Source organism: Tenrec ecaudatus, chromosome 6, assembly GCF_050624435.1.
Source record: "Tenrec ecaudatus isolate mTenEca1 chromosome 6, mTenEca1.hap1, whole genome shotgun sequence".
NCBI classification, from domain to species: Eukaryota; Metazoa; Chordata; class Mammalia; order Afrosoricida; family Tenrecidae; genus Tenrec; species Tenrec ecaudatus.
The window spans coordinates 161,489,966-161,514,530 of record NC_134535.1 but is presented as its reverse complement, the minus strand read 5'-3'; the positions used below and the strand labels follow the sequence as shown (position 1 = coordinate 161,514,530).

The 24,565-nt window shown below is 41.9% G+C and overlaps 1 protein-coding gene across 1 annotated transcript in view; it reads left to right on the top strand.

Annotated features, from left to right (window-relative positions):
* Positions 1 to 24,565, top strand: part of ITGA8 (integrin subunit alpha 8) — a 242,237-nt gene that overhangs the window by 136,122 nt on the left and 81,550 nt on the right. The window contains exons 14-21 of the mRNA XM_075552439.1: positions 1,554 to 1,599; positions 4,671 to 4,778; positions 9,339 to 9,394; positions 9,787 to 9,941; positions 11,385 to 11,522; positions 12,002 to 12,069; positions 13,349 to 13,496; positions 21,034 to 21,126. Coding sequence (XP_075408554.1) covers positions 1,554 to 1,599; positions 4,671 to 4,778; positions 9,339 to 9,394; positions 9,787 to 9,941; positions 11,385 to 11,522; positions 12,002 to 12,069; positions 13,349 to 13,496; positions 21,034 to 21,126 — 812 coding nt within the window. The remainder of the gene's footprint in view (positions 1 to 1,553; positions 1,600 to 4,670; positions 4,779 to 9,338; positions 9,395 to 9,786; positions 9,942 to 11,384; positions 11,523 to 12,001; positions 12,070 to 13,348; positions 13,497 to 21,033; positions 21,127 to 24,565) is intronic.

Below are 24,565 nucleotides of genomic sequence, written 5' to 3'. Positions count from 1 at the left end.
TGTTTTCCTAGACAGACAACATTAAATCAGTTTAATTCCTTGGTTGCTTTTCCATTTGGAATGGGCGAATAAGTTCCCATTTTCACTTCTGTTTTACTCAAAACTTACCAACTTTAGCATTTTGTGGTTTCCTTTTCCTTTGTGACCATTTCTTTTCTCACATTTAAATTTACTCTGTGCTTTTGTGGCTTTAGTCATGTTTATTTGACTGCTTCCACCAATATCCAGTACGGTACCATACCTGCTGCCTTCAACATTGATTGTGACTTATAGAGACCCTATAGGATGGAAGAGAATTACCCCATAAGGTTTCTAAGATGTAAATCTTAATGGAAACAGACTGCTAAGTCTTTCTCCTGTAGAGCAACTGATGGGATTGAGCCACCAACCTTCTGACTGTGGTTGAGTATTTAATCACTGCACCACTAGGATGCTTTCCTGTGTTAAATAATGAGAAAGGTCAGCGGTTCTAAACCCCTGGCGACTGTGGAAGAAAAGACCTGGCAATCTGTTCCTATAAAGAGTATAGGCAGGGAGACGCTGGGAGGCAGTTTACTCTGTCCAACAGGCTTGCTACATGTTAACCCACAGGACCTCCAAACAACAAGCTTCAATTTACTCCTTTGCACAATCCTGACAATAATAGAGCCTTCCTAACTTCTTATTAGGAGCTCTGATGGTGCTGTTGGGTAAGCACTGGACCGATAATAGGAAGGCCGGTGTTTCAAATCCACCAACTCCTTCTTGGGAGAAAGATGAGGCTGTCTACTATAGTAAAGATTTACAACATCAGAAACCCTATGTAGAGTTGCTATAAATTGAAATCAACCCCAAGATAGTGGGTTTGGTAACGACTTGGTATGAATCAGTCAAGATGTATCTCTTGGAATTCCTGGTCAGAGGACATACTGTATATACTCGTGTATAAGCCGAGTTTTTCAGTACATTTTTAATGCTGTTTTTGTGGTAAAATCAGGTGCCTCAGCTGATATTCAGATCAGCTTATACTTGAGTATACAGGTAATCAATATATGTGATTTATTATTATTATTTGAGATCATTATAATGATTTTTCAATTGTATTATATACCACTCATCACTTTATCCACTGTAGACGCCCCATCTACACTGCGCACAAGGAGAAAATTGTTGTGTCAAAATGACATGGAACATGTCCTACTTCAGGATCATGCAGATAGTGAATAAGTAAAAAAATACTGTGTCTCAAGAGCCTGGGACAATGTGGGCACTAAAACGTGCTCTGTTCCTTTTCCTTTTCTTGGGAAAGGTGTTTTGAGTGGAGGATGGGGAAATGATGTGATGATGAGTCCTTAAGCATTTAAGGAAGACTGGCTTCCAGAAGGGGGTGAGATGTACTGAGTTATGGGTCACCCAACGTACTTCCCAAAATGATTGAGGAGAGGTGCGATGTGCTATCGTAATGTTATGTCTCTCACTCTGGAATCAACACTTCAGAATGCTCTGTTATTTCTGATTATGAGCTTAATTGATTGTTCCTGTAAAACTTGTACATCTGTTTTGGTCTTTTTTAGATTTACTTGTGGGCGCATTTGGAACAGGAAAAGTAGTTGTTTACAGGTATGTAGTTAATGGTATGCAAATAGTCTTCTAATTGTTTCCGATGTTTTTCCTTCTTCTCCTCTCCCTTCTCCTTGTTCTTCTTCTTTGTTAATTTTGCCATATAATGCATATCCTAATTATTTACACTGGAAATTATTTAGATCCATCTCCCCCCTGCCCCAAATTTGGTTGCTATGGTTTGTGTTACTTTTGCCTTCTTTTCCCCCTATCTCTCCCACCCTCTATTTTATTTTTCTTCCCTGCCTCTGAATTTTTATTTCAGGACCAAAACTTCCTAACATATTCCTATATAAGATATGAATCTTACCAGACCTTATAAAATGCTCCACTTTGTAGTTGTTACTAACTTTGTGTTCTTCTCTTTGCTTTGGCATTTTGTTGAAATAGGCTCCTCATCTGTAAGCTAGTATGACCCCTAGACCAGAAGCTGGTAGACTCCAAAGCCAGTATTGAACAGTGGTTTACATGTGACCAATGTGGGCTTAAAGTCTGGGCCTTTTACACACTCACTCATTTTTAATCACACAAGGTCCTATAACTTTCTGAGTCTCTTGTGTTTCCTCTGTAAAGTAGAAGTGATAACATATATTTTTTTAAATTATTATTTTTCTTTAAAAAAAATAATTTTATTAGGGGCTCATGCAACTCTTATCACAATCCATACATACATCCATTGTGCCAAGCACATTTGTACCTTTGTTGCCATCATCATTCTCAAAACATTTGCTTTCTACTTGAGCTCTTGGTATCAGCTCCCCATTTTTCCCCTCTCTTCCTTCTCCCCCCTCCCTCATGAACCCTTGACAATTTATAAATTATTATTATTTTGTCATATCTTACACTGTCCGATATCTCCCTTCACCCACTTTTCTGTTGTCCACCCCCCAGGGAGGAGGTTGTATGTAGACCCTTATAATCAGTACCTCTTTCCACCCCACCCTCCCTCTACCCTATTTTTGTTTTAAAAGTAAAAACCTATATGTAAAATACAGCAATATTAGCTAGATCATTTTGCTCTGATGTTACTTCCTTTCTCTTCTTTTTCCTCTTGCTTCTTCTTGTTTCTTATAGGAAGTCAATAGGCCAAGGCAGAGGGCAGAGAGCATACCTGGGTATCAGCTGCTGAGATGGGTGATTTGAACCTACAGTTCCAGCTCCACAGAGAAAGGCATGGTGAAATGCTCCTGAAAAGATTGCTTCCAAGGAAATCTTTTGGAGCAGCACATTAAGTCAGGAGCGAGCTCAATCTACTGCCAATAAGTGGATTCTAACTTACAGCAAACCTATAGGACAGAAGAGAGATGCCTCCGAGTTTATGAGACTGTAGCTTCCTACGGGAGTAGAAAGCCTCGTCTTCCTCCCGAGGAGTGGCTGGTGGTTTCAAATCGCTGACTTTGAGGTTAGCAGTCCAACAGTTAACGCACTGTGCCACCAGGGTGCCTGATGGGAGCTGACCAGATAGCAGCTAACAACAAAACCATCAATACCTGCGTATATTTGACCTATAACACTCACCTAGCTCAACTCCCAGAGACATTCCAGGTTGGGTTTCCTCACATGAGTGAGATTTTATTCAGCAGTCCCAAAGCAAACTAATAAGCAAAGAGGACCAATTTATAGCAGCCACGCTCTATTTCAGCTTATACAGAATCAGACAACTGAAACCTTCAGAGCCTCTGCAGTATGGGGTTCATGTTTGTGGCAACCATGAAAATGTAACACTCAGAACTTAGCAGCAGAAATGATGCCTGGTCCCAGTTGCTGTATTCTGAATCCACCATCGGGGCCATATTTTCCATGAAGTGCTGCTGATGCGGGCCTGGGGACAGCAGGGTTACAAAAGCAGACCTGTCCCATAAAGCATAGAACTCCAGGACTCACTCTTACCTTGGCCACCACTCTCTTTCTTATCCATCCCGTATTCCTTCTCTCTTTCCTTCACAGTGGTCAGACCCCTGTCATATTCTACCAGCTGGCTTTCCCAGCATCCTCTGATCCTTCCCCTTATACTGATAGGTGGCTGCTCCCCCCCTCCCCCACCCAGAATATCATGCAAGTCCAACCCCATCTTGACATCTGCTTCACTAAGGACTGAAACTAACAGAATATTGAAAACAAAATTATGTAACAAAGAACAGATAAGTAGCGTAAAAGTGTTTAGGAAAATCCCCAGTGAGCCTCATTGTGGTAATCATGAATGTATTTAAAGCAATGCTCTAAAAAGCATTCTGCCCCAAAGGCATGCTTTTCTTCTGTCAGAAGAAAGTTTATCCAACATGGCATTGTTTCACCAGCACACATTGGCTCCCAGCTTTAGACATAGAGCCAAGATATAGAAAGAGCTCCTTCCATCCTTTCCCCACAAGGATTACTGTTTTGTCTGGCTCCCTCACCTGGATGACTAGTGGGTTTTATTTTATATTAGCTTTCCTCCTCAATAGTGGCTGCACATTCGAATTACCTGCAAAGTTTGTTTAAACTTCTACTGAGGTTCTGATTCAATTATTGGTCTGTAGTGGGACTTGGGCATAGTATTTGGTCAAAAGTTCCATGGGTGATTATAATGTTTGTGCCGAATTGATGTAGGGTGATGTATGGGATATTTTGCAAACTTACCCTCTTCTGTTTAACTAATCTGCCAACTTTGGCCAGCCCATTATCAATTGAGATAAGCCCCAGTCAAGGGGACAAACTTCCTAAAATTCAAGTACATGAATGACTAGAGCATGATGTTTTACTACAGCTATAAGTAGAGATATGCTTGCCGTTCCCATAGCAGTAATATCACCAAAATACCATTGCCTGTTCTGCAAAGAAGACTGGTGTGTGGAGGCAGCTTTGCTGGAAGGCCCCACAACATCCTTTATTTGTATTCATGAGCTACCAGATGTGTCTTAAAATCACTGGATTCATCTGGTGCCCACCTGTTCATGCAATGTGCTAAATTCTTGGTGGGACGGTTAGGAACATTGGCAATGACTCCCAAAAACGGAGTTCCATTTTCAGTGATGGGGCGTTCTGCCTGTCACTCACGTGGTTCCTGAAAGCTGTGTGTTTTCTCCGTGCAGAGCCAGGCCAGTTGTGACTGTGGATGCCCAGCTTCTGCTGAACCCAATGATCATCAATCTCGAAAATAAAACTTGTCAGATTCCAGATGCAATGACAGCTGTTGCCTGGTGAGTCCGTTCTGTGCTTCTCAAACTCTAAGGTGGAAACAAATCACCTGGGCATCTTGTTAAAAGGCTTTTATTCAGTAGCTTTGAGGTGGAGCGTGAGATCCTGCTTTTCTATAGCTCTCCAGGAGGGTGTGCATGCTGCGTGGCCACTTTGTATATAGCAAGGACTTAGTCTCTTAGAAGGACCAATGGCATGATGCTGACCTTTAACTATTGACTTCTCACATATTGGCTACTTCTCCTTTGTCTCCAGGATCTAAGTGCGATAGGAAGCATTAAAAAAAGCACTTAGATCAATTGCCAATAAATCAAATCTTTGGTATTTGATGACTTATAGTTCCATGGCATACTAAAATATATACACATAATAAGTTTGTGTGTGTGTGTGTGTGTGTGTGTGTGTGTTTGTAAAACGAAAGCATGGTAAAATAATCTTGAACTTTGTATTTCCTTTTTTTTCCCTTCTTAATTCAAGCTAGGGTTAAATTACTGAGTTTTCTGTGCTGCGAACAGATGTCAGTTTTATCACTTAGCATGTACAAGCAGGCAGACACAGTATGAAAGTAGAGATTTCTGGGTGCTAGCTACCCTGTGTATTTGTGACTGTGCTCTCTTCATCTGGAGCGGTGGTCATTTTTCAGCTCCTTTGTCTCAATAAGGATGCTGTGAGTCAGAAGTGACTAGATGGCAGTTGCTTAGGTTTGTCATTTTTGGTTGTCTAGATAGTAGGAGAACATTTTTAAATGATTTCTGTGTGAATCTTGCCAGTCATCTGGCAGAACCTTAAATGGAACTTGGTAAGTATTGATACCATTCAAATAAGAAATGGCCCCCTCTTCCTCAAGCCGTAGTTCCTCAGGGGTCAGTCTTAGGGTAGCCTCTGGAAAACCAGCAAACACTTAGAAGGCTTACGCCTTTTCCTCTTTTTCCAAGAGAGGTGGCCTAACTCAGACAGCATGTGATCTCCAGTCCGTTTCAGCGTGTGGTTGAAGGCTTTTTGACAGGAGTTCATACCAGAGGCAGAGCTTCTGCGGCTGGAGAGTGGGGAGGAAGGAGAACCCTTAAGAATTCACTGGAAAACATCCTGTTGCTGGTAGCTCCCCACTTCAGGGAGGTGTGCCCTTTCCTTTACCAGCTTTCCAAAGGAGTTGGGAAATGCCCCGAGCACATTTGAAAATGGTTTAAAACCATAAAATGTTGTAATGAAAACCTGAACTGAGGAAATATGTGACAGGGCCAGCAACTTCTCCTTATCCTGGCATCATTAAATGAACATTAAATGAACTGTGGGAGCTACCGGGGCATTAGTATGAAGACGTGATTCTTTCACCCAGGATTGGTATGTCCACATGTTCCTAAGTAAATGCCCATGTACACAGAATATTTTTTCAAAAGTCTATGTAGCGTGCTCTGCTGTAGAATGTTGTTGTGAACTAGATACGTTTTCCTGAGGATTTTTCCTTTTGGGAATATTTTTGTAAGACTTCTGTGGTCTTGACAGAGTGTAGGATCTGTTTGATTCATGTTAGTTTCTAACCAGATAAGTCTTTTCATAAGACACTTTCTTGTTGTGCTAAATCATATTGTTAAGGGGAGACACAATTTACTATGTGGATAAGTATATACTCTCTTCTTTTCCAACTCTTTAGTTTTATTGCACATCTTCTGAAAACTGCTTATTTTCAAATTGGACAGAAGTGTCAAATGATGACTCAGATTATCAGAAGATGAGAAATACACACTGAGTTAGTCTAGAATATTTTCTCTGATGTTTCTTTAATTGATTCTGAAAAATGTACCTCAGTCTTCTAAAGTTATTATAAGGCATTTGTGGATTTTGTTGCTGTAATTTTTGTCTGTATTTGATATAACTTTGTCTTGTACATCTGAAAACAATTATGTAAACTCTAACTGGCAAATAATTCCTCATTCCCATCCATGTAGATGACTGTGTCTTTCAAGCAGCCATATAATTTTGTAAAATACTATCTGCTATTAGAATTCATAAATCGGAAAAAGAAGGAAAGCCAGCTCAATAAACTATTAATATAATGGGTTTAAACAATTAGAAAAAGAAAGGCCATTCATTATTCAGTGAAAGTTTATGTTTTGCATATGTAAAAGTCAGCAATATTCACTTTTTAAATCTGAGAAACACATTTCAGACATGTGGGGCTTTCTGTAAAAATGTTTGATGCTTATTATCCTTAAATATAATTGGTTAGTTCAAAAAACTCACTGTTTTCTTCTCTGAAATCATGTTTCACATTTATCTCATTGCTTCTGCATCAGACATGGCTCTTGAGCATAGTTATATCCTAGAACCATTATTCCAGCCAGACATTAGATTAGAAAGCATGTCAGAAGATTATATAGGGTGTGGTTTTGCCTTATAGCTATATTAGAGCCTCTGGAGATCAACCTGTTTTCTTTAGAATTTCTTTCTAAGGAAGATCTGGATTGATCTTGTGTGTGTGTTTTTTTTGTGTGTGTTTGTTTTTGGTTCAGGTTAAACCTATTCGAGCTAATGGACCACACTGAATATGAACAGAATATATGGTTTCGGATTTTAGTTCCAAGCTCGCATCTTTTCTTAAGGGACCAAGCTTCTACGTAGATGTGTACCGCAATCAAAAGCATTCTTTCATTTTCAGTTGAATAGCTTTTTGCAAGAAGCAAATAATGCTCACATTCTTACATTTAATTTCTTATTTTAAAAACTCCTATTTCTGGGAGAGAAAGGGGGAAGGTTGGATATCTAGCCCATCCTCCAGGGGGACAAATAACAGAAATGTGGATGAAGGGAGACAAAAGACAGTGTAAGACATAAAATAACAACAATAATTTATAAATGATCAAGGATTCACTAGGGTGGAAGAATGAGGGAGGAATGGGGACAAAAAGGAGCTGATACCAAGGACTCAAGAAGAAAGAAAATGTTTTGTAAACATTGATGGCAACATATGGGCAAGTGGGCTAAATACAATTGAATGATGGATTGTTATAAGATTTATAAGGGCCCCCAATAAAATGATTAATTAAAAATTCTTATTTTATATGTTGAGATTTCCATGAGAAATAGGAATTTTTCTTATAAATGCTAATGAGCTTTCATTTTGCTGTATAATGACCAACAGGGGGAAGAAAAGGTCAATGTACTATTTTGACACGCATCCAATATTTTTTCCCAAAAAAGGGGACACAAGGGGAAAAAACCCTCCAATCTTGAAAGCCAGACCCACTATAAAAATTTAAATATGTGATTAGCTCTTCATCTTTCTTGAATAATTGAAATGAAGGAGAAGTGGGTTGGAATTCTATGATTTCTCTGGGGAAATGGGATAACCACTTGTACTGGCACTGACATCTCAGAAAATTTTGGCTTAATGGTATGTGGCAAATTATTTACCCTGAAGGAAGACGTTGACTGAGGTCACGGTAGATATATGAATCCCAGATGTGACACATTCTCATTATGTCTGACACAGGAAGCTGACACATAATTAAAGTATGATTAGGGATTCTGGGCAGCTTTTGCATTCTTTAGAAATATTCAAATCATACTATAGGCTTTTACTAGTAAACGCTTTAAAGCTGTCATTGACTCGCAGTTAAGCATTTTCTTATATTTTCACTTTCTTAGACATGTATAAGAAGCCCATGTCGAATGCTGGATGTTAGGGTTTAACATTTTTCAGGAGGGAGCCACTACATTCAGCAAAGACAGCCTGAGACAAGAGGCCACTTTGTATTCCCTCCGCTAATGTAGACCCAGCCCATGCAGAAGCCATGGCAGGAATTTCTCTACGTTGTGTTCAAAGCAAAACTATTAAGTGTTTCTCATGGGGCTCAATCTTCTTTCTCTGAACTTCCCACTCATATTATCCTGCCTAGTTTGAGACTGCCCTTTAAACTTCTTGTTTTCTTTCTAAGATCCTTCTACTAATCTCTTTGTTTCAATTCCTTCTCACCCAAGAAAGTTGATACAGAGACCCAGTCTTCTTACAGATAGAGTGGTGATGCTGGGTTGATTAATCATAATAGGATCCACCCATCTTAGTAGTAAGTCCAAATTCTATAGCACAGCTATCAAAAATTTGCTATTGACGATCCATCCAGTCTTCCCAGTGATGACATCACAGCTTTTGTTCCCATCACACCAAAATTCTTTATGTTCCTCAAATGGGACCGTGTTGGTGCTGATCTTGAAAACTTAGGACTAGCTGTTTCCCTACTCTACTACTTCTCTGCTTGAACATAGATAATACTAATATTTATCTATTGAACAAAAGGAGCAAATACTTAATTGGCCTATTGGCAAAAATCAGTCTCAACTGGTAGGTTAATGTATTAATTTCTAATGTAGTATTATCCCCTGGCATTGTTATATTTGTTTTGAGATATATTTGTGTCACACAAATGTGTGTGTGTGCATGCTCACTAGAGAGATTTGAAGGGGAAAAGAGATACTCATTTTATCTGGGGTGAAGTAAAGGAAGAATTCTACCTCTGTTTCGAGCCTTTATTAACTAATAAATGATCAACTATTGTTTTCCATAGCTTTTCTTTAAGAGTGTGTGCATCGATAACAGGCCAGAGCATTTCCAACTCAATAGGTGAGCATGTGTTCATTTTCATATTCCAGTGGTATATGAAGGAATTTGGAGAGTAAACATTTTTATGCACAGACAATATAAATCTAAAAAAAAAGTCCTTTGTTAGTAATCCTCTTGATAAACATCGCATTCATATTACCTATAACAGTATGCCATTATGGGAAAACGACACAATGTATTAAGTACCATGAAAACGGGTTTGTTTGGTTTTTAAGTTGGGAATGTTTTTCTAAAATAGTTTTCAGCCTATGTACATGTTTTAAGCCAAATATGAAACACAACATCTTTTCCTGAATAAGCGATTCTAAATAGTAACACTCCTCTCTGACAGAGCACTGCATTCACCGGACTGTTTCCTTTCCTGGTTGCGTTGACTGTTTCCTGTCTTCTAGGCCTGCTGGCTGAGGTGCACTTAGATTCAATGAAACAAAAAGGAGCCATTAAACGAACACTCTTCCTTGACAACCATCAGTCCCATCTCATCTTCGCTCTCTCGATAAAGGGACAGAAAGCCCACCAGTGCCGGGACCTGGTGGTTTACCTTCGAGTAAGTGTCCCCGGAATCCCTTCTCTGACTTCCAGTGCTCCGATCCAAAAGCCAACCATCGCTCTCCATCTCCCCCTCAGATCTGTCTGCATAGACCCACATCTGTCAGTTTTCCTCTTCCCAGGAGGAAACTGTAACTTAAGATCACACACTCTCTTCTTGACTCTTTCAACAAACTTGATTATGTGCTGCTTCTAATTTCTAAGACTTCTTTTGTATTTGGGGGGGGGGGGACAAAAAAACACTTGGTAATGGTACTCAGCTCAAGTGGTTTTAATCTTAGCTATCTTACTGCCACAAAAACTGAAGAGTTGAACACAACTGCCTTGCATTTTCATCCTATGCGAACAGGTTTTTTCGAATCTTAAATGTACAATACAATCGGGAAAACGTTGCGTGCTGACATTTAGGCATCCAAAATCCGTATGAAAAGTGTTGGCGTTAGTATAGATGTTAAAGTAACATGTTTACAAGAATTCCAAAACTCACCACCAAATTAACAACTGCAAATAGTTTGCAAGCAGGGTTACAGCCTTACCCTGCCTCCTGAAGAGTGTTCAGATCAGAGGAACCTCAAAGTCACTGCCACAAAGTCAATGCCAACCCAGAGTGACCCTACAAAACAGGGTATAAAAGGTGCCTTGGTGAGTTTCCGAGACTTTAACTCCTGGCAGGAATAGAAAGCTCTTGGTAGAAGTAGAAAGTCTTTCTCCCAAGGAGTGGCTGGTGATTTCAAACTGCTGACCTTGGGGATTGCAGCCCCATGCATAACCACTTCACCATTGCTCCAGAGAAGGACCCAGGGAAGGCCCAAAGTTCACCAACACAGTCTAGAATGAACAGTGGGATACAATGACCCTGTTGTGGCCTGGATTGGCACACAGCTACAGGGAGACCTGCCCGCGGACAGTCTACCACGGTTCTGTGTGCGCAGTTCTCCCTGCTGGGGACCACGCCACACGGCTTCCTGCTTCTTTTTCTTAGGGAACTTCACATGTGCTGAAGGTGCTTTGAAGTTCATGCAAGCAGGGGCTTAGTGTAAGGAGATGACATGAGAGTCAAGACATTGTCTTCCTCCAAGCTTGGGATGAGTCCCAAATTCTGTCAAGTTCATGAACCTAAAGATCCTAACTCTCGATACTTTTAAGGGCATGTATTGATTGATTCTGTTTGCAAGGCTGAATGCCTAGGGAGCCTGAAGATAGCCTGTCTGTGCATATTCCAGTGAAGCCAAAGCTTCCAATGACTTCATCTCGGGACATACTTTAATGATCCTGGCTACCATCTACCACATCAATCAGCCTGTGTCTACGCCTGCTGCCGTGATAATTGCTTCATCATTCACTTTCATTGACGAAAGTCAAATGTCGCCTGCCTTTCGCAGACTCACATCTTGCAGCCATTTCACGGAGCCTTTCTTGGGTTTGTGATTATTTTCCCTAGGATGAAACTGAATTCCGAGATAAATTATCTCCAATCAACATTAGCTTGAATTACAGTTTGGATGAATCCACGTTTCAAGAAGGTCTGGCAGTGAAACCGATACTCAACTACTATCGAGAGACCACTGTTAGGGAGCAGGTAGGTCCCCGACCATCTCTGTAGGTTCAAGCTCAAGCAGCCCCCGAGTCTGTGTCTTTGACCTTAAGACCCAAAGCAGTCTCCTTTTGTTTGCATTCCTGTTGGGAATTTTACCCGTTTCCTGAAACACTGCGTCGTTGTGTTACCAGAAGCCTTTCTTCCCCTTGTGCAACCAAGATTTAATTTGTTCAAAATGTGGCTGTAATGGAAACAAGACAGTCTGTCACCCTCCAAACATTGCCAGAGTCACCTTTTTCACAGACGTTTCAGGATGGATTGGAGTTGGGCTATGATGGAAACCCACCTCTATTGGGAGGTCACTGAGTGGTACCGGTTCTATGTCTAGGGAAGGAGAATCATGGCTGGTGACTTGCAAGCCTTGGTTTCATTCAAGGCATTGCTGGTTATTTCTTTTTCAAGAAAGGGAATGGCATTCAGGGTTTCCAAGCTCTTCCTGATGCATGTTTTGCACAACACAGGCTCATATCCTGCTGGACTGTGGAGAAGACAATATGTGCATTCCTGACTTGAAGCTGTCTGCTCGACCGTAAGTTTAAATAAAGAAACGCATACATTAGATCTAATGGGACACGGGTGTTTGTTTAAAAGCTTTTCTGGAGAAAGCACATACTTCAAAGTGCTACCAAAAGAAACAACAACAAAACGCATGGAATTCTTGAGTTTGGCTACAGTTTGCATGGTCCTGCAGTTTGGGTCTGATTTTCGTTAGTGGTATCAAGTGTTACACCCTAAGATTGTTGCCTGGATTGTTTTATCTTTGATCACATGTGAGAGAAAAAATGGTTTTTTTCATAAATGTAATCTCCCTTACCCATTGGCTCGGGTTCTGTTTACTTCCACGCATTAGTCAGAGGAGGAGGTGAAAGATGCACACGGGCGGGCTGGGTCCATTCAACACTTCAGCCAGACTGCTGTTTCCACTCCCTTAGGCTAGGCTCCAGTAATCTCAAATGCATCCTTAACATGGTTAGGACAAACTCAAGTTTAATTTACTGAGGACTGAAAAAAATAATTGGCACTTTATGGGATGAAACAGCAGTTGTTAAAATCATGTGAGAATCAAAGGGTTTCATAAATACTAATACCAGTCCAAGCTCTAGTCATTGCACTGAATTTTGATACAGAATTTTGCACGGAAAAGGGCATCCTTTGGTGGAGAAAGCCCCCCTGTGTGTCTTTCTGCAAGGGAGCGACCTCCTGGCCAGTATTTGGAATCGGTTGACCTCCCAAAGGAGACTTTTCCTAACTTCACAACTTAGCGAATGTCAGAAGCAATAACTTTGAGGAAGGGCCCAAAGTGGAACCGGCATTTCCAAATGTTGGTTCAATTTGAGGTTTGAAGTGAATCAAATGTCTTCAAAAGCCTCTATCAGCTATTTCAGATGGCATGGTCTTCTACCTGTCACTTGCCTCGCGTGGTCTACTTTTCCTCACATGTCTCCCTGCACCCCTCCCCCATGCTCCCATACTGGAACTGCCTCACAGCAGCTCAGGAACCACTGGTTAGCTCTGCAAGAATTCTTTCTAACAAGTTCCGAAGAATGTTGATAGGAGGATCGACACCACCGAAATGGGCAAATATTATAAAGCAGGACTCTGGGTGCTGGTCGTTAAACAAGTGTTGGCACCCATCAAGAGGCCCTTTGCTCTTTCCGGTTCTTTTTACACACCCCACCAGCCCCTCAGGGGACCCCTTGGTGTTTGTTCTGCATCCACCTTCCTTCTTCCTCCCACGTCAGCTCTTAAAGCATCTGAGACGTCAGAGGACTAGAGCGCCCATCAATGTTTTCAAATTGCCTTTCCAGGGATAAGCACCAGGTGATCATCGGGGATGAAAATCACCTTATGCTCACAATCAATGCAAGAAACGAAGGGGAGGGAGCCTACGAAGCGGAACTCTTTGTAACGATCCCAGAAGAGGCTGATTACATTGGCATTGAGCGCAACCACAAGGTAAGGTCTGCCCAAAGTGGCTGGAAGCTGTAGAGACTGAGGTCGCGCGGGTTGAAGTCAAGGAAACCATCTATGAGGAGCATTTCTTCCCAAATGAAGGAGGATGAAGAATGTTTCCTTTGTTAATGAAGCCAGCACAGCCATGAGCCCAGCAGAGGGAAAGGTGTGAGCCGTGTGCATGTCTGCCGTTAACATGCTGCTGCTCGTGCCAGCTGCTGTTGAGTCCGCCCCGGCTCATGGTGATGCTCCGTGTGTCAAGGAAATGTGCTCCTTTCTGAAGAAGTAGCTGCTTCTTCAGAAGTCGATCACCAGGTCTTTTTTCCAAGGAACCTCTCTGAGTAGACTCAAACGTTCCCCCTTGCTGTTGGCAGCCAGCCTAGCGTGTTAACCACACGCACCGCTCAGGGACGTCTTCCTTTGTCACAGTGCAAAGAGCAATTGGCCTAAGATGGACAGTTGGACCTAGAAAGAGAACAAACTGCAAGAAGCCGCCTAAGAACAATAGGCAGACTACCTCACTAGCTTTTCGAGCCTCGTGTTGAGTTTAAGTTTCAGGCTGGTGACAGAAGCCTGGTTTCCATTACTGCTTATGGACGAAGGCCAATCCAATCCCTGCTGAGCACTGATAACGGGATAGAGAAGCACAGCGAAGAAAATGTGTCCGTCTTTCTTCCATCCTGGGCCCACCTTTGGGGGATTGTAACCGGACTAGTCGAGTCTCCTCACTTGCCACTGACACCGATGCTATTTATAGTCTTTCCTTTCATGATCGCAACATTTATCTTTCCACGCAGAATAGCCCCAGGGTCTGTTTTGAATCAGCAAATCTAGAAAACCAGAATAAATGCATTCTAGAATAGTCGTCAGCATCCCTCGTTTCCAGAAATGCATAGTAGCATCACAATTAAAAGGCACAGAGCAAGCTTAATGTTTCTTTTCAGTTCATCGCTGTACGGCACCCAAAACGAGGCATGTCATAAACTGAGAAGTCAAGCTGGGTGCCATGTCATCAATTCTGACTGATGACAGTCCCTTTGAATGGCTATATAATCTTCCAGAAGCTGCCTGCGGGCTTCCTCCCCCAGTCTCAGGGTGCAGACTGCCCATCTTTCTGTTAGTCGATGAGTATTTAACATTTCTACCACCCTACAGACTCCAGGCACATCATCCCATCTCTACCCATTCGGATGGTTGATTCCAACTCCTGCCATCCAGTCTGACAGAGCAGAACTGCCCAATAGGGTTTCCAAGCCTGCAATCTTTATGGAAGCTGCCCGCCTCTTCTTCCTCTTGCACAGTGGCTGTTGAGTGTGAACTGCTGACCTTTCGGTTAGCAGCTGGGTGCTTAACCAACCACCACAAAGGCTCCCTTGTGGGTTTCTGAGATGGTGATTCTGTGCTAGCTTTGGCAGCACATATACTGAGAGGGTAATTCTTGACTGGAGTAGAAAATCTCATTTGTTCTCTTCCGCAGAGCAGCTGGTAGCTTTGAACTGCTGACCATGCAGCTAGCAGCCCAGTGCACAGTGCATAACCCCTGTACCCCCAGTTCTTCTTAGGTATACATACCATAGTGCTCTGTAAATATTGGCTGATGGGGTAATTAATTTAACAGAAATTTATCAAATACCTACTACCTCCCAAGTATCACACACACACTGAGGAGCTTACAGTATTGTAGTGATTATGTAATTTAATAGTAACTGCTGTGGAGGAGCCTTGGAAAGCCGGGCTTCTTAAAGGCTGGCCCAAACCCTCCCCTGGGGCCTTCCACTGGGCCCCCCCAAACCCTTCTCCCATGCAGCTGATAGTGCCGATGCCTTGGGCCCCGGGAGTGGGTGGGGGGCAGGGACCCTGTGTTCCTTTGTGTTTTAGATATTTCTGGCTGGTGATAAGACAGGGGACCCCAACTCTTCTCAGCTCCTCCCCTGCCTAGGGCCTGGGGGATACCTCCTCACCCCCAGAGATTCTGGGCGTGGGGAGGGCAGTTATTTAGAAGTGGGGGCTGGCAAGAGGGAGAGCTCCCTAGACACTTGGCTTTCCCTGGGTAGGCGGCCCTCCCTTTGTCTCTTCTTCCTGGTCTCTTCCTTGTATTTAATTAATTAAACAACCCCTTTTTCAAAACAAAACAAAAAAATCCTGCTGTGATGTTGGTATTTTAAAGGCATTTTTTAACAAGGGAATGCAAAACCCACTACTTATACATCTAGTCTTGTGGTTTATAATGTGGTCAAATTATCTTCTCATTAAATATTGAAATGTCAACCAGGCTTACTGGTCAGATAACGATGGGTGGGATTCCCAAGACTGTGGTCCTTGTCACCTTCCAATCTTAGACAGAACTCATAACGTGGCTCAATGTCCAGCCCAACAAGAAACCCAAACTCATGGCTTTTGAGTCTTCCCTGACTCACAATGACCCTGGAGAGGGTTTCTGAGGCTATCAGGAAGCACTCCGCCTCCTCTTTCTCCCGTAGAATACTAAGGAGCTTGAACTGCTGCCAGTGGGCATTCCAGTCCATTGAACAACGGCCCCACAGCACCGCCACATCATACATAAGTCGATAAAAGGAACACTGGGACGTATGATCAAGTTACAATAAACCATGATAGTGATGAGGGATAGGTTTGGGTGGATTTCATTTTATTTATAAGAGCAAAATGCCATGTGTTCATGTATTTGAAGGCCTTGTTACTCGATCCTCAGGAGCCCTGGTGACACAGCAGGTTAAGCATCAGGCTTATAAGTGAAGATTCAGAAGCCCAAACTCAGCAGCCGCTCAGCCGGGGAAAGGTCAGGTTGTCTGCTGCCATAACGATTTACAGCCTTAGAAATTCTCTGAAGCAGTTCTACTCTGTCCTAGAGGGTCTCCGTGAGTTGTGATTGATTCTAAGGCAGGGGGTTCCATTTGGCTTGATTTGGTTTGGTTACTTAATCCCAAAATTAAGATGCAAATTATGCATAAGCAATCACAAAGATGAAGCTCAAGTGCGTTGCTTTTAAAAATGTTTCAGGGCTCCATTCATATTTGTATTTCATTTCTCTGTTACTCCACCCCTCTTGCCCACGTCCCCCACCTTTCGAATTCCACCCCAACTTCATAAAACAAAGCATCTATTCTAAAAATGGTCTGTGTTTAGGAAAACATCAAGTTTACTGTTTACTTCGTTGCCTGGAAAACATGAGAGTCCTTATCAGTTCCATCCTGGCTTACAGTAAAGCTTAGAGCAGCCATTACCCATAATCACAAATGAGAGACCTGAATTGTTTAATTCTCTCCATTTCCCTTGGGGTGAGATTTAGCTCCGTCTTTGAATTTTGCATGAGTAAACCACATTCTTATTTCTTCTTTGTCCTTAAGCAGTTTGAGGTTTGTGTACTTTTTTATTTATACCCAATTCACATTCTTAAATGTTTGGGGTTTTTTTTTTCTCTCAAGGGAAAAGACATCAGGGATTATCTGATTGTGAAGTTTATTTTTCTTTTGTTAAAATGTTCATATTGTAGAAATTATAGATGCTGATCATCTTTTTCATTGTAGACCTTGATTTAGTCAGGCTATATACTTATCCTCAGGAGAAAGAGACTTTCTAATCCCATAAAGAGTTACAGTCTGGAACCCCCCAGGGGCAGTTCTACCTCTCTTTTAGGGTCTGTGTGCAGTCAGAATTGACTCAATGACAGTGAGTTTGGTGTGGTGTTTTATACTTAGCCTAATTTTTTCTAGTAATAAAAGCCTAACTGCTTTACTTTATTAAAGTCTTTACAAATTCAGAATATTGTTGTCTGATTAAAAAGTAAAAAGGTGGTTACGCTTTTGAATAGGAACTCTATTTTCATTGCAAATCCACAACCATAATTCTATAACAGCTATCAAATATCAGCATCCACATCTTCCATCCTGCATGCTATCCATAGACAGTCTACCTGTAATCTGAGTCCCAGCCCACTACCCTTTCAGGGCCCTTGCTCCATCAATAGGCTTTTCCCCCTGTATCATCCATTGCTCCCTCTTCTACTGGCAAAGCCCAATTGTTTTATCGCAGATTCTCCGGGTTAGGAGTTTGGAAAGGACACCGAGGAGACGAGTTCTCTCTGCTTTGCAATGTTTGGGTCCTCAATTGAGGAAACTCAAAGGCTGGGGGCGACTCAGTGCCAATGAGCAGGACCATCAGGTACCACCTCCACCCACAAGTCCTGGATCAATACTGATTCTGTGTCTCCGCAAGGACCTCAGCGGAACTGCCCGTCAAAATGCCCACAGATGGCCTCTTCACATGCTCTCTTCTCTGGGAGATCACAACATATGGCAGCTGGGTACCAAGAGGTGTTGTCCTGAAGGAGTATGTTGGAAGCCTTCTCATTATCTAGCTTCAGAAATTCCACAGCACCATGTCTGCTTTATGCTCTCAGTTAAGGCCTATCTGGGCTCAGGCAGATATCCCCCCCCCCCCCCATTTGCTAGTACGAATGTCAAAGTCACATAATAAAAAGGGGGCATATGGTATGGGAGATATTGTTGTTTACATCTTTGGAAGATACAGTGTGCCCCAACAGTCTCTTGACCACACATATTTTCTCACATCTTCCCTTATCTCTATAACCCCCAAGCCCCACGCTCACTGCCATCATCTCAATCCTGACTCATGGCAACCTTGGTGTGTGTGGTAGAACTGCCCCGGTGAGTTTCTGAGACGAGTCCTTTACAGGCGTAAATTTTCCTTTGAAAAGTTGTTGGGTTAGAGTCTTCCAAGAAGCAAATGCGATAGGGGATTAAATTTGCCATGATTTTGTTAGGGGGGGAAAATTGGAAAAACAAAACAGGGAGGGAACTGTAAAAGAGCCATCAAATGATGCAAGTGGAGTGATGGGAGGTGGAGCCAATGCAATGGTGCTGGACAGCAACCCAAACGTACTACATTCTAGCAGAACTCAGTTTGTTTTCAGTTCTAGCAATCAGTCCCCAGAAGGCCTGGTGGGAGACACCTGGGGCTTTCTACTCCCATTAAGGATTTACTCACAAAGGGCAGTTTGATTCTGCACTGTACGGTCACTATGAGTCATCCTTGACTTGATTACAGTGAATTTTTCCAAGGATCCCTGGTGGCGTAGCTATCCACTGTTCGAAACCAGCAGCTGCATCTCAGGAGACAGACAGTGCTTTCTACCCCACTAAAGAGCCATAGTCTCCAAAACTCACAGGGGCAGTTCACCCTGTCCTCTCGTGCTGCCCTGTCTTTCGGGGTCACTATGAGTCAGCGTTAACTCAATGGAAATGAGTTCCTATGTTTGTTTCTTAAGACTAAACAGCAGATGCACAGTAAGTTTTATTGAAATTTATACCCTAAGAGCTATAAATGGATTCTAATGAGGATGTACTGGATGAACTAAGGTAAATAATGTAGAAAAGTAAGTATTGTTTCTCCACTTCAGAGAAAGACAGTAAAAGTTAAAAAAAATGAAAAGGTGTGAGTAGTTGGGGGATGAGGGAGGAGAGAACATTTTTCATAGACACCATAAAATTATTTCTGGAAGACTGAATATATATACCCTTAGATAGGACTGAAAATATTTGCTATAGAACAAAAACTACAGGTGGCCCCTGGCAATTACAAATGTTCTACTATAGCCCATAATCCAAGATAAAGTATAGGAATTTGCTTTTATAGCCCCCTGAATCGTGCCAGCTATCCCCACCCCACAGGGATCAGTATCTCCCACTTTGTGAAGCATTGTTTTCACAAACAATGCACTTTACAGTTATTTGAAGCCAGGCAACCCCTTTGCACAACTGTTTCATATGCATGCTATGCACATTGTATATATATGAACGTGCACACGTGCCCTATTTACATGGGTGCATTAAATGTGACAGAACAAGCAGAAGCCAAGTCAGCTAGGAAAGGGCAGAAGCTGATGAGGACAAGACCTTCCCCCAGGGGCAACAGAAAGGAAGCCTTCCACAGAGCTGGTGCCCTGCCTTTGGACTTGGGCCTTCTAAGCTGTGAGCAAATACGTTCTGTTGGTTAACACCACCCACTTAGGGTGGCTCTGTCCTAGCTGCACCAACTGAGATGCCTTCCTTTTGAAAAAGAGAACATTGTTCATTTTTGAAAAATCTATTCTCAGCTTCTTCAGGATTCCTACATTATCAGGCAGGGTATTGGAAGAGAGCATTTATTAAACAGTGCTTCCAAATATCAATGACGTATTTATGGCTTGTCAGAGAACTTCAAAGCGTTTGTGAGAAAATAAATGGAATTCAAATAAAAGAGTCGTGGAACTCTTGATACTCTAGCCCTGTGTCACCCCCAGTTAAAGATGTAAAGTCTCAGAAACCCACAGGGGCCATTCTACCCTGTCTTATAGGGTCGTTATGAGTCAGAGCCAATTCAATGGTAGTGATATCAGTAAAAGCAAAGAGCTTAGTGTCTCAGCAGTTAAACACTTGACTGCTAACTGAAGGGTTGGCGGTTCAAGGCCCTCCCCCTCCTCCTGCAGTGGCTCAGGGGAGAGAGACCTATGGATCTGCTACCATGAAGATTCCAGCCTAGGAAATCTCCTCTGTCACACGAGGTCACTCTAGCCAGAATCAACTTGATGGTACAAAACAACAACATCATCAATAGCAGAGTAGAGCCATGGGGACATTCAGTGTTGAGGTTTGGAAGGAGGTGTCGGGTGGAGGCCCAGGTGTGGGTCTCTGAACTTCAGGGAGGGACCGGAGGACACCAGGGGAGGGAGCAGAAGGCAGTGGTTCAAACCTAGCTCTCCTTTGTTTCCCTCTCTGGTCTATCAAAACTCTGACAAAGCCTCGTTATATTGTAAGCACACATTTGAATGATTGCAAAACAATGTAGGATAACAAGGAAGACAGGAAGCTCTGGGTAAAACATGAAGGTGTTTTCTTCACATCTTCGATTCGCAGGGGATTCAAACAGTTCATGGGAAAATTGCATGAGCTTTTCATTCCATTTCTAACACAGATGTTTTTGAAGCCCCCTTGAACTTTGAGAACTGAATCTTTAAACTTGATTATGGATTCTCATAATGGAACCATCATCAGCCATAGACTGGAGACATGAATGTTTGTATGGTCATTGAGTCCTCTGATCATACATGTGTATTATTATTATTTCATTCTCCTAAGATTAACATAAGCAACAAATGTATGTAATCACTCCTTCTGTTCCCAGGTTTACATTAACTGTAAAAGCCCCTACTAGCAGTCAGAGATAGAGAAATGAAGCACTTTCTTCCTTAGTGAAAGAAGAGAGGCATGTAAATCAGTCCAACAAATTTCTCTCTAAACTCCCATCTCTCTCTCTCTTTCTCTCTCTCTCTCTCTCTCTCTCTCCCCCAGCCCCTCCATTTTCTCATCTGACCTGATAACCACACATGAATTCCTGTGCCTAGTTCCTCACACAGGTGTTTGGAATCAAGGGAAGCTTTCCCAGGCCCTCAGAGTCACTTCTGTGGCAGGATGTGATTTATTTTGCCCTCTGAGCTCCATGCTGGTGTTCTTTCCCATTGCAGGGACTGCGGCCACTGAGCTGTGAGTACAAGATGGAAAATGTGACCAGAATGGTGGTGTGTGACCTCGGGAACCCCATGGTGGCTGGAACAAATGTAAGAGAAAACCGAAAACAGGGACTGATTTCTATCTAATTGAATTTTAAAGGGAACTAATGGGAGGCTACCCAATTAGCACTCAACAGTTTAACACACAGCAAATAAAACAAATTAGGCAGGAAATTACCAGGGCAGTGGGATTTACCATTACAGTACACAGAGTGACTAGCCAATGTTAAAAACACAAAATGCCAAGTATCTTTCTATGCTGCCTTTTCTGAGGCAACTCTAAAATTGATACAAAATGTATGCAAAATTTTTCACTATAATTTTTTTGACATTTGTTTCCTGTGCATTGTATTACAGGTTTTCATTGAGTTTAGAAGAAATGCAGTATAAACGACTTAAGAAACAACACGACTAAAGCAAGTTTTAGCATAGATGAATGAATTAACTTTTATTTCCACACGAGCTTCCCTTTTGAATCATCCACAATATTTTCATATAAAGATAATTACCATAATCCACTTTTAATCAGCTTTCTCACTCCTACAGTTCCCATGCATCTTAGTTGAAGAATAACACAAGAAATTATTTGTAGCATGAAGAAAAAATATAAAAATTTGTAAGATGCTTGCAAAAGATGAAGGAGTTGTTGTGGGTTTGCTTTGTTTCTGGGTTTAGAAAAATTTCCATCCAGAATTACATGGAGATCATAAATTTATTTTATGAAAGTACAGGGATAAGTATTCACATAGAGATGTATGATAGTAAATATCACAGGGGAGAGACTTAGTCCGTGATGTCATAAACCAGGGGGAACCATCTAAAATCTGGAAAGGCTATAGTTAAATCTTACAGAAACTGAATACACATATTCCTCTATTTCACATGAAGTGTTTGGGATTGTCAATAGAATGCCCTATTTATGAAAAAGAAAAAAAATCACCAAATTTGGAATTGCATGGGCTTGGGTTAGAAAAGCATTTCCCAAGTGTATTCCAAAGAGATAAATCCTTGAGATGAGTCTTTGCATCAGAAGGCTGCTCTGTGCCACTTCCTCCCTTGGAGGTCTCTGCCCACGCTAACGCAGAAGCCCTGCGGGGAAATACTCCTTCTATCCTGAGGGTTGGAAACAAAACACTTTGTTTGAGCACTTGAAGCCATACCTCCTTCCGGGTTATACTTCAGGATATTGGGATAGAATAATATATTCACTTTTTCATATGATTAAAAAAATCTCCATTGCATTAACTGTGGGCACTTTTTAAATACAATAGGCAAACTCACGTCTTAGGTTACAAGAAAGGGAGTGGGGAGGGCGTGTGGTGAGAGAACCAGCCCCACATCAGGATGTGGGTCCAAGGGGGCGGAGGGTTACATTAAAGAGACGTAAGACAAGATAAAGCATGAAAGGGCTCACCTCTTCCATGACGACCGGAACTAGAATGAGGCAATAATGTATTCTCTCATGAACTTACATAATCTTGATGTACATAACAGTACAATAAGCATGCACATAACAGGAAGGGGATGTATTAGAGCAGCGGTTCTCAACCTGTGGGTTGCGACCCTTTTGGGGGTCTCCTTTCACAGGGGTCGCCTTTCCGTCAGAAAACACATTGGCCTATCCATCTCCAGGTGGGTCCACCTATATGCAGATATGCCCACATATGAGCACCTGCGTGTAGACTGCTACCATGCCACCCCACACTTCAAGCCAAAATTTCATTCATTTGTCATTAGGCAGAGTGGACCGAGGATGCTTTGGGCAGCTGACCACAAGGTCACAGTTGACCACAGCCGCCCTGTGCCAGGAAGATGAGGCTCACTGCTGTGGTAGAGAATTACTGTTTGGGAAACCCACAGAAGAAGTCACTTATAGTCAGAATTGACTTGATACCAGTGGGTTTGGTTTGATTTTGAACTGTTTTCTGATGATCCTTGGTATTACAAACCCCTCACCGGGTGCTTTTGGAATGTTTTCTCATTTAATTTCCCCAACAACCCCGAGAGCCATGCCCTCCCTTTATTTTCTGAATAAGCTCACAGAGATTCAAGTCAAATGAGTTGCCCAAAGTCACACACAAGCCATAAGGAATCAGGATTCCAGCCAGCTTTCACCATAAAGCCCATGCTCCCAAACGGCCTGCACAATTGTGAAATTGCACGGAGGGAACAGTAAAGTAATGACAGATGGAAAATAGGATGTCCCAGGAGAGGTATTAGAACCTTTCTCACATTAATTCTGCGCTCAAGAAGCTAAAGAATCGTTTTTGCTAGTTTTAAAATTAATAAGTAAAGCCAAGTACTACCTAGTTTGCTCTAAAGGTAGCTACTTCAGCCCTGAGAGAAATGAGTGGGGAAGTAAAGCAGTTTGTATCTAAACCAGATATCATCGAAGATCATCAAAAACAAGAGAGTCTTATAACTCCACTGGCCGCCGCTGTCACTCAAGGCAGAAAGTAGACCTGAGAGTGGGGTCTTAGCCACGGTGGGTTTATGTGCAAAGATGTCAATCCATTTTACCAGTAAAATAATCTTTGGGAATTAAGGAAGTAGGTTGTTTATATTTGTTTATCTCTAAGGTCCATAGCAGAAGAAACCTAATAGCTTTCTTATCTCACCCTTTAATGGCCATAAACACATCAACTTTTATTGCATTCTGTTTTGTTATAAAACACTTTGATTTACTCATGTCTTCATTTTGTAGTTTAAATGGCAACTATCGATGGATGAGAGCAAACCCCAAACTGCAAGAGCAGTAAAAAACATGAAAACAAAGCATTAAATAGCTAAGAATAGTTATTGCTGCCCCCATATGTATTTTTAAAGTAGTTTTAAATGGCTTTTTTACTTTAACTTAAAGTAACATTCAGAAGTTTACTTTAAAGTTTTTAAGTTAGAAAAGTTAATTATCAAGTTGTGCCTATACTAATATAAAAGGTTTATATGCTAATAAAGGTTATTAAAACATCCAAACTCTTTCAAGCAGGATAATATAAATTTGGTGGCTCAACAAAGGCTTTTTAGAATCCATACCCAGGCCCACTGTTATTTGGTAGTCAAAACCCCCATGTCCACAGAAAGAAATCATCACTCCATCATATCTTTAGCCCATGCTGAATTGTTCTGTAATGAAAACCACATTGAGTAGAATCGATAGCTATATATTGAGAGTCCCATCACTGGGTGTATGGAAGCAGTGGCTGCAGAATTATATCCCTGTCGTCTTTTAACAATACGTGGTGCATCCCTCCACTACCCAGGGTACTAGGCTAGAGTTTGACAATATAAAAGTGAAACAATCCCACAATATAACAACTCATGTTGTTACTACCGTGGATTGGTCTGTGAGAAAACAATAAAGAATAAGAAGTTAAAGAGAAAACTTTTGCCTGAACTTTTGCCTGTGGGGTTGGAGGATGGGTTGCAGGAGTCACCTCTTGTGCAGAACTTTAAAGCCTGAGTAGAAATTCTTCAAGTAGAAAAAGCC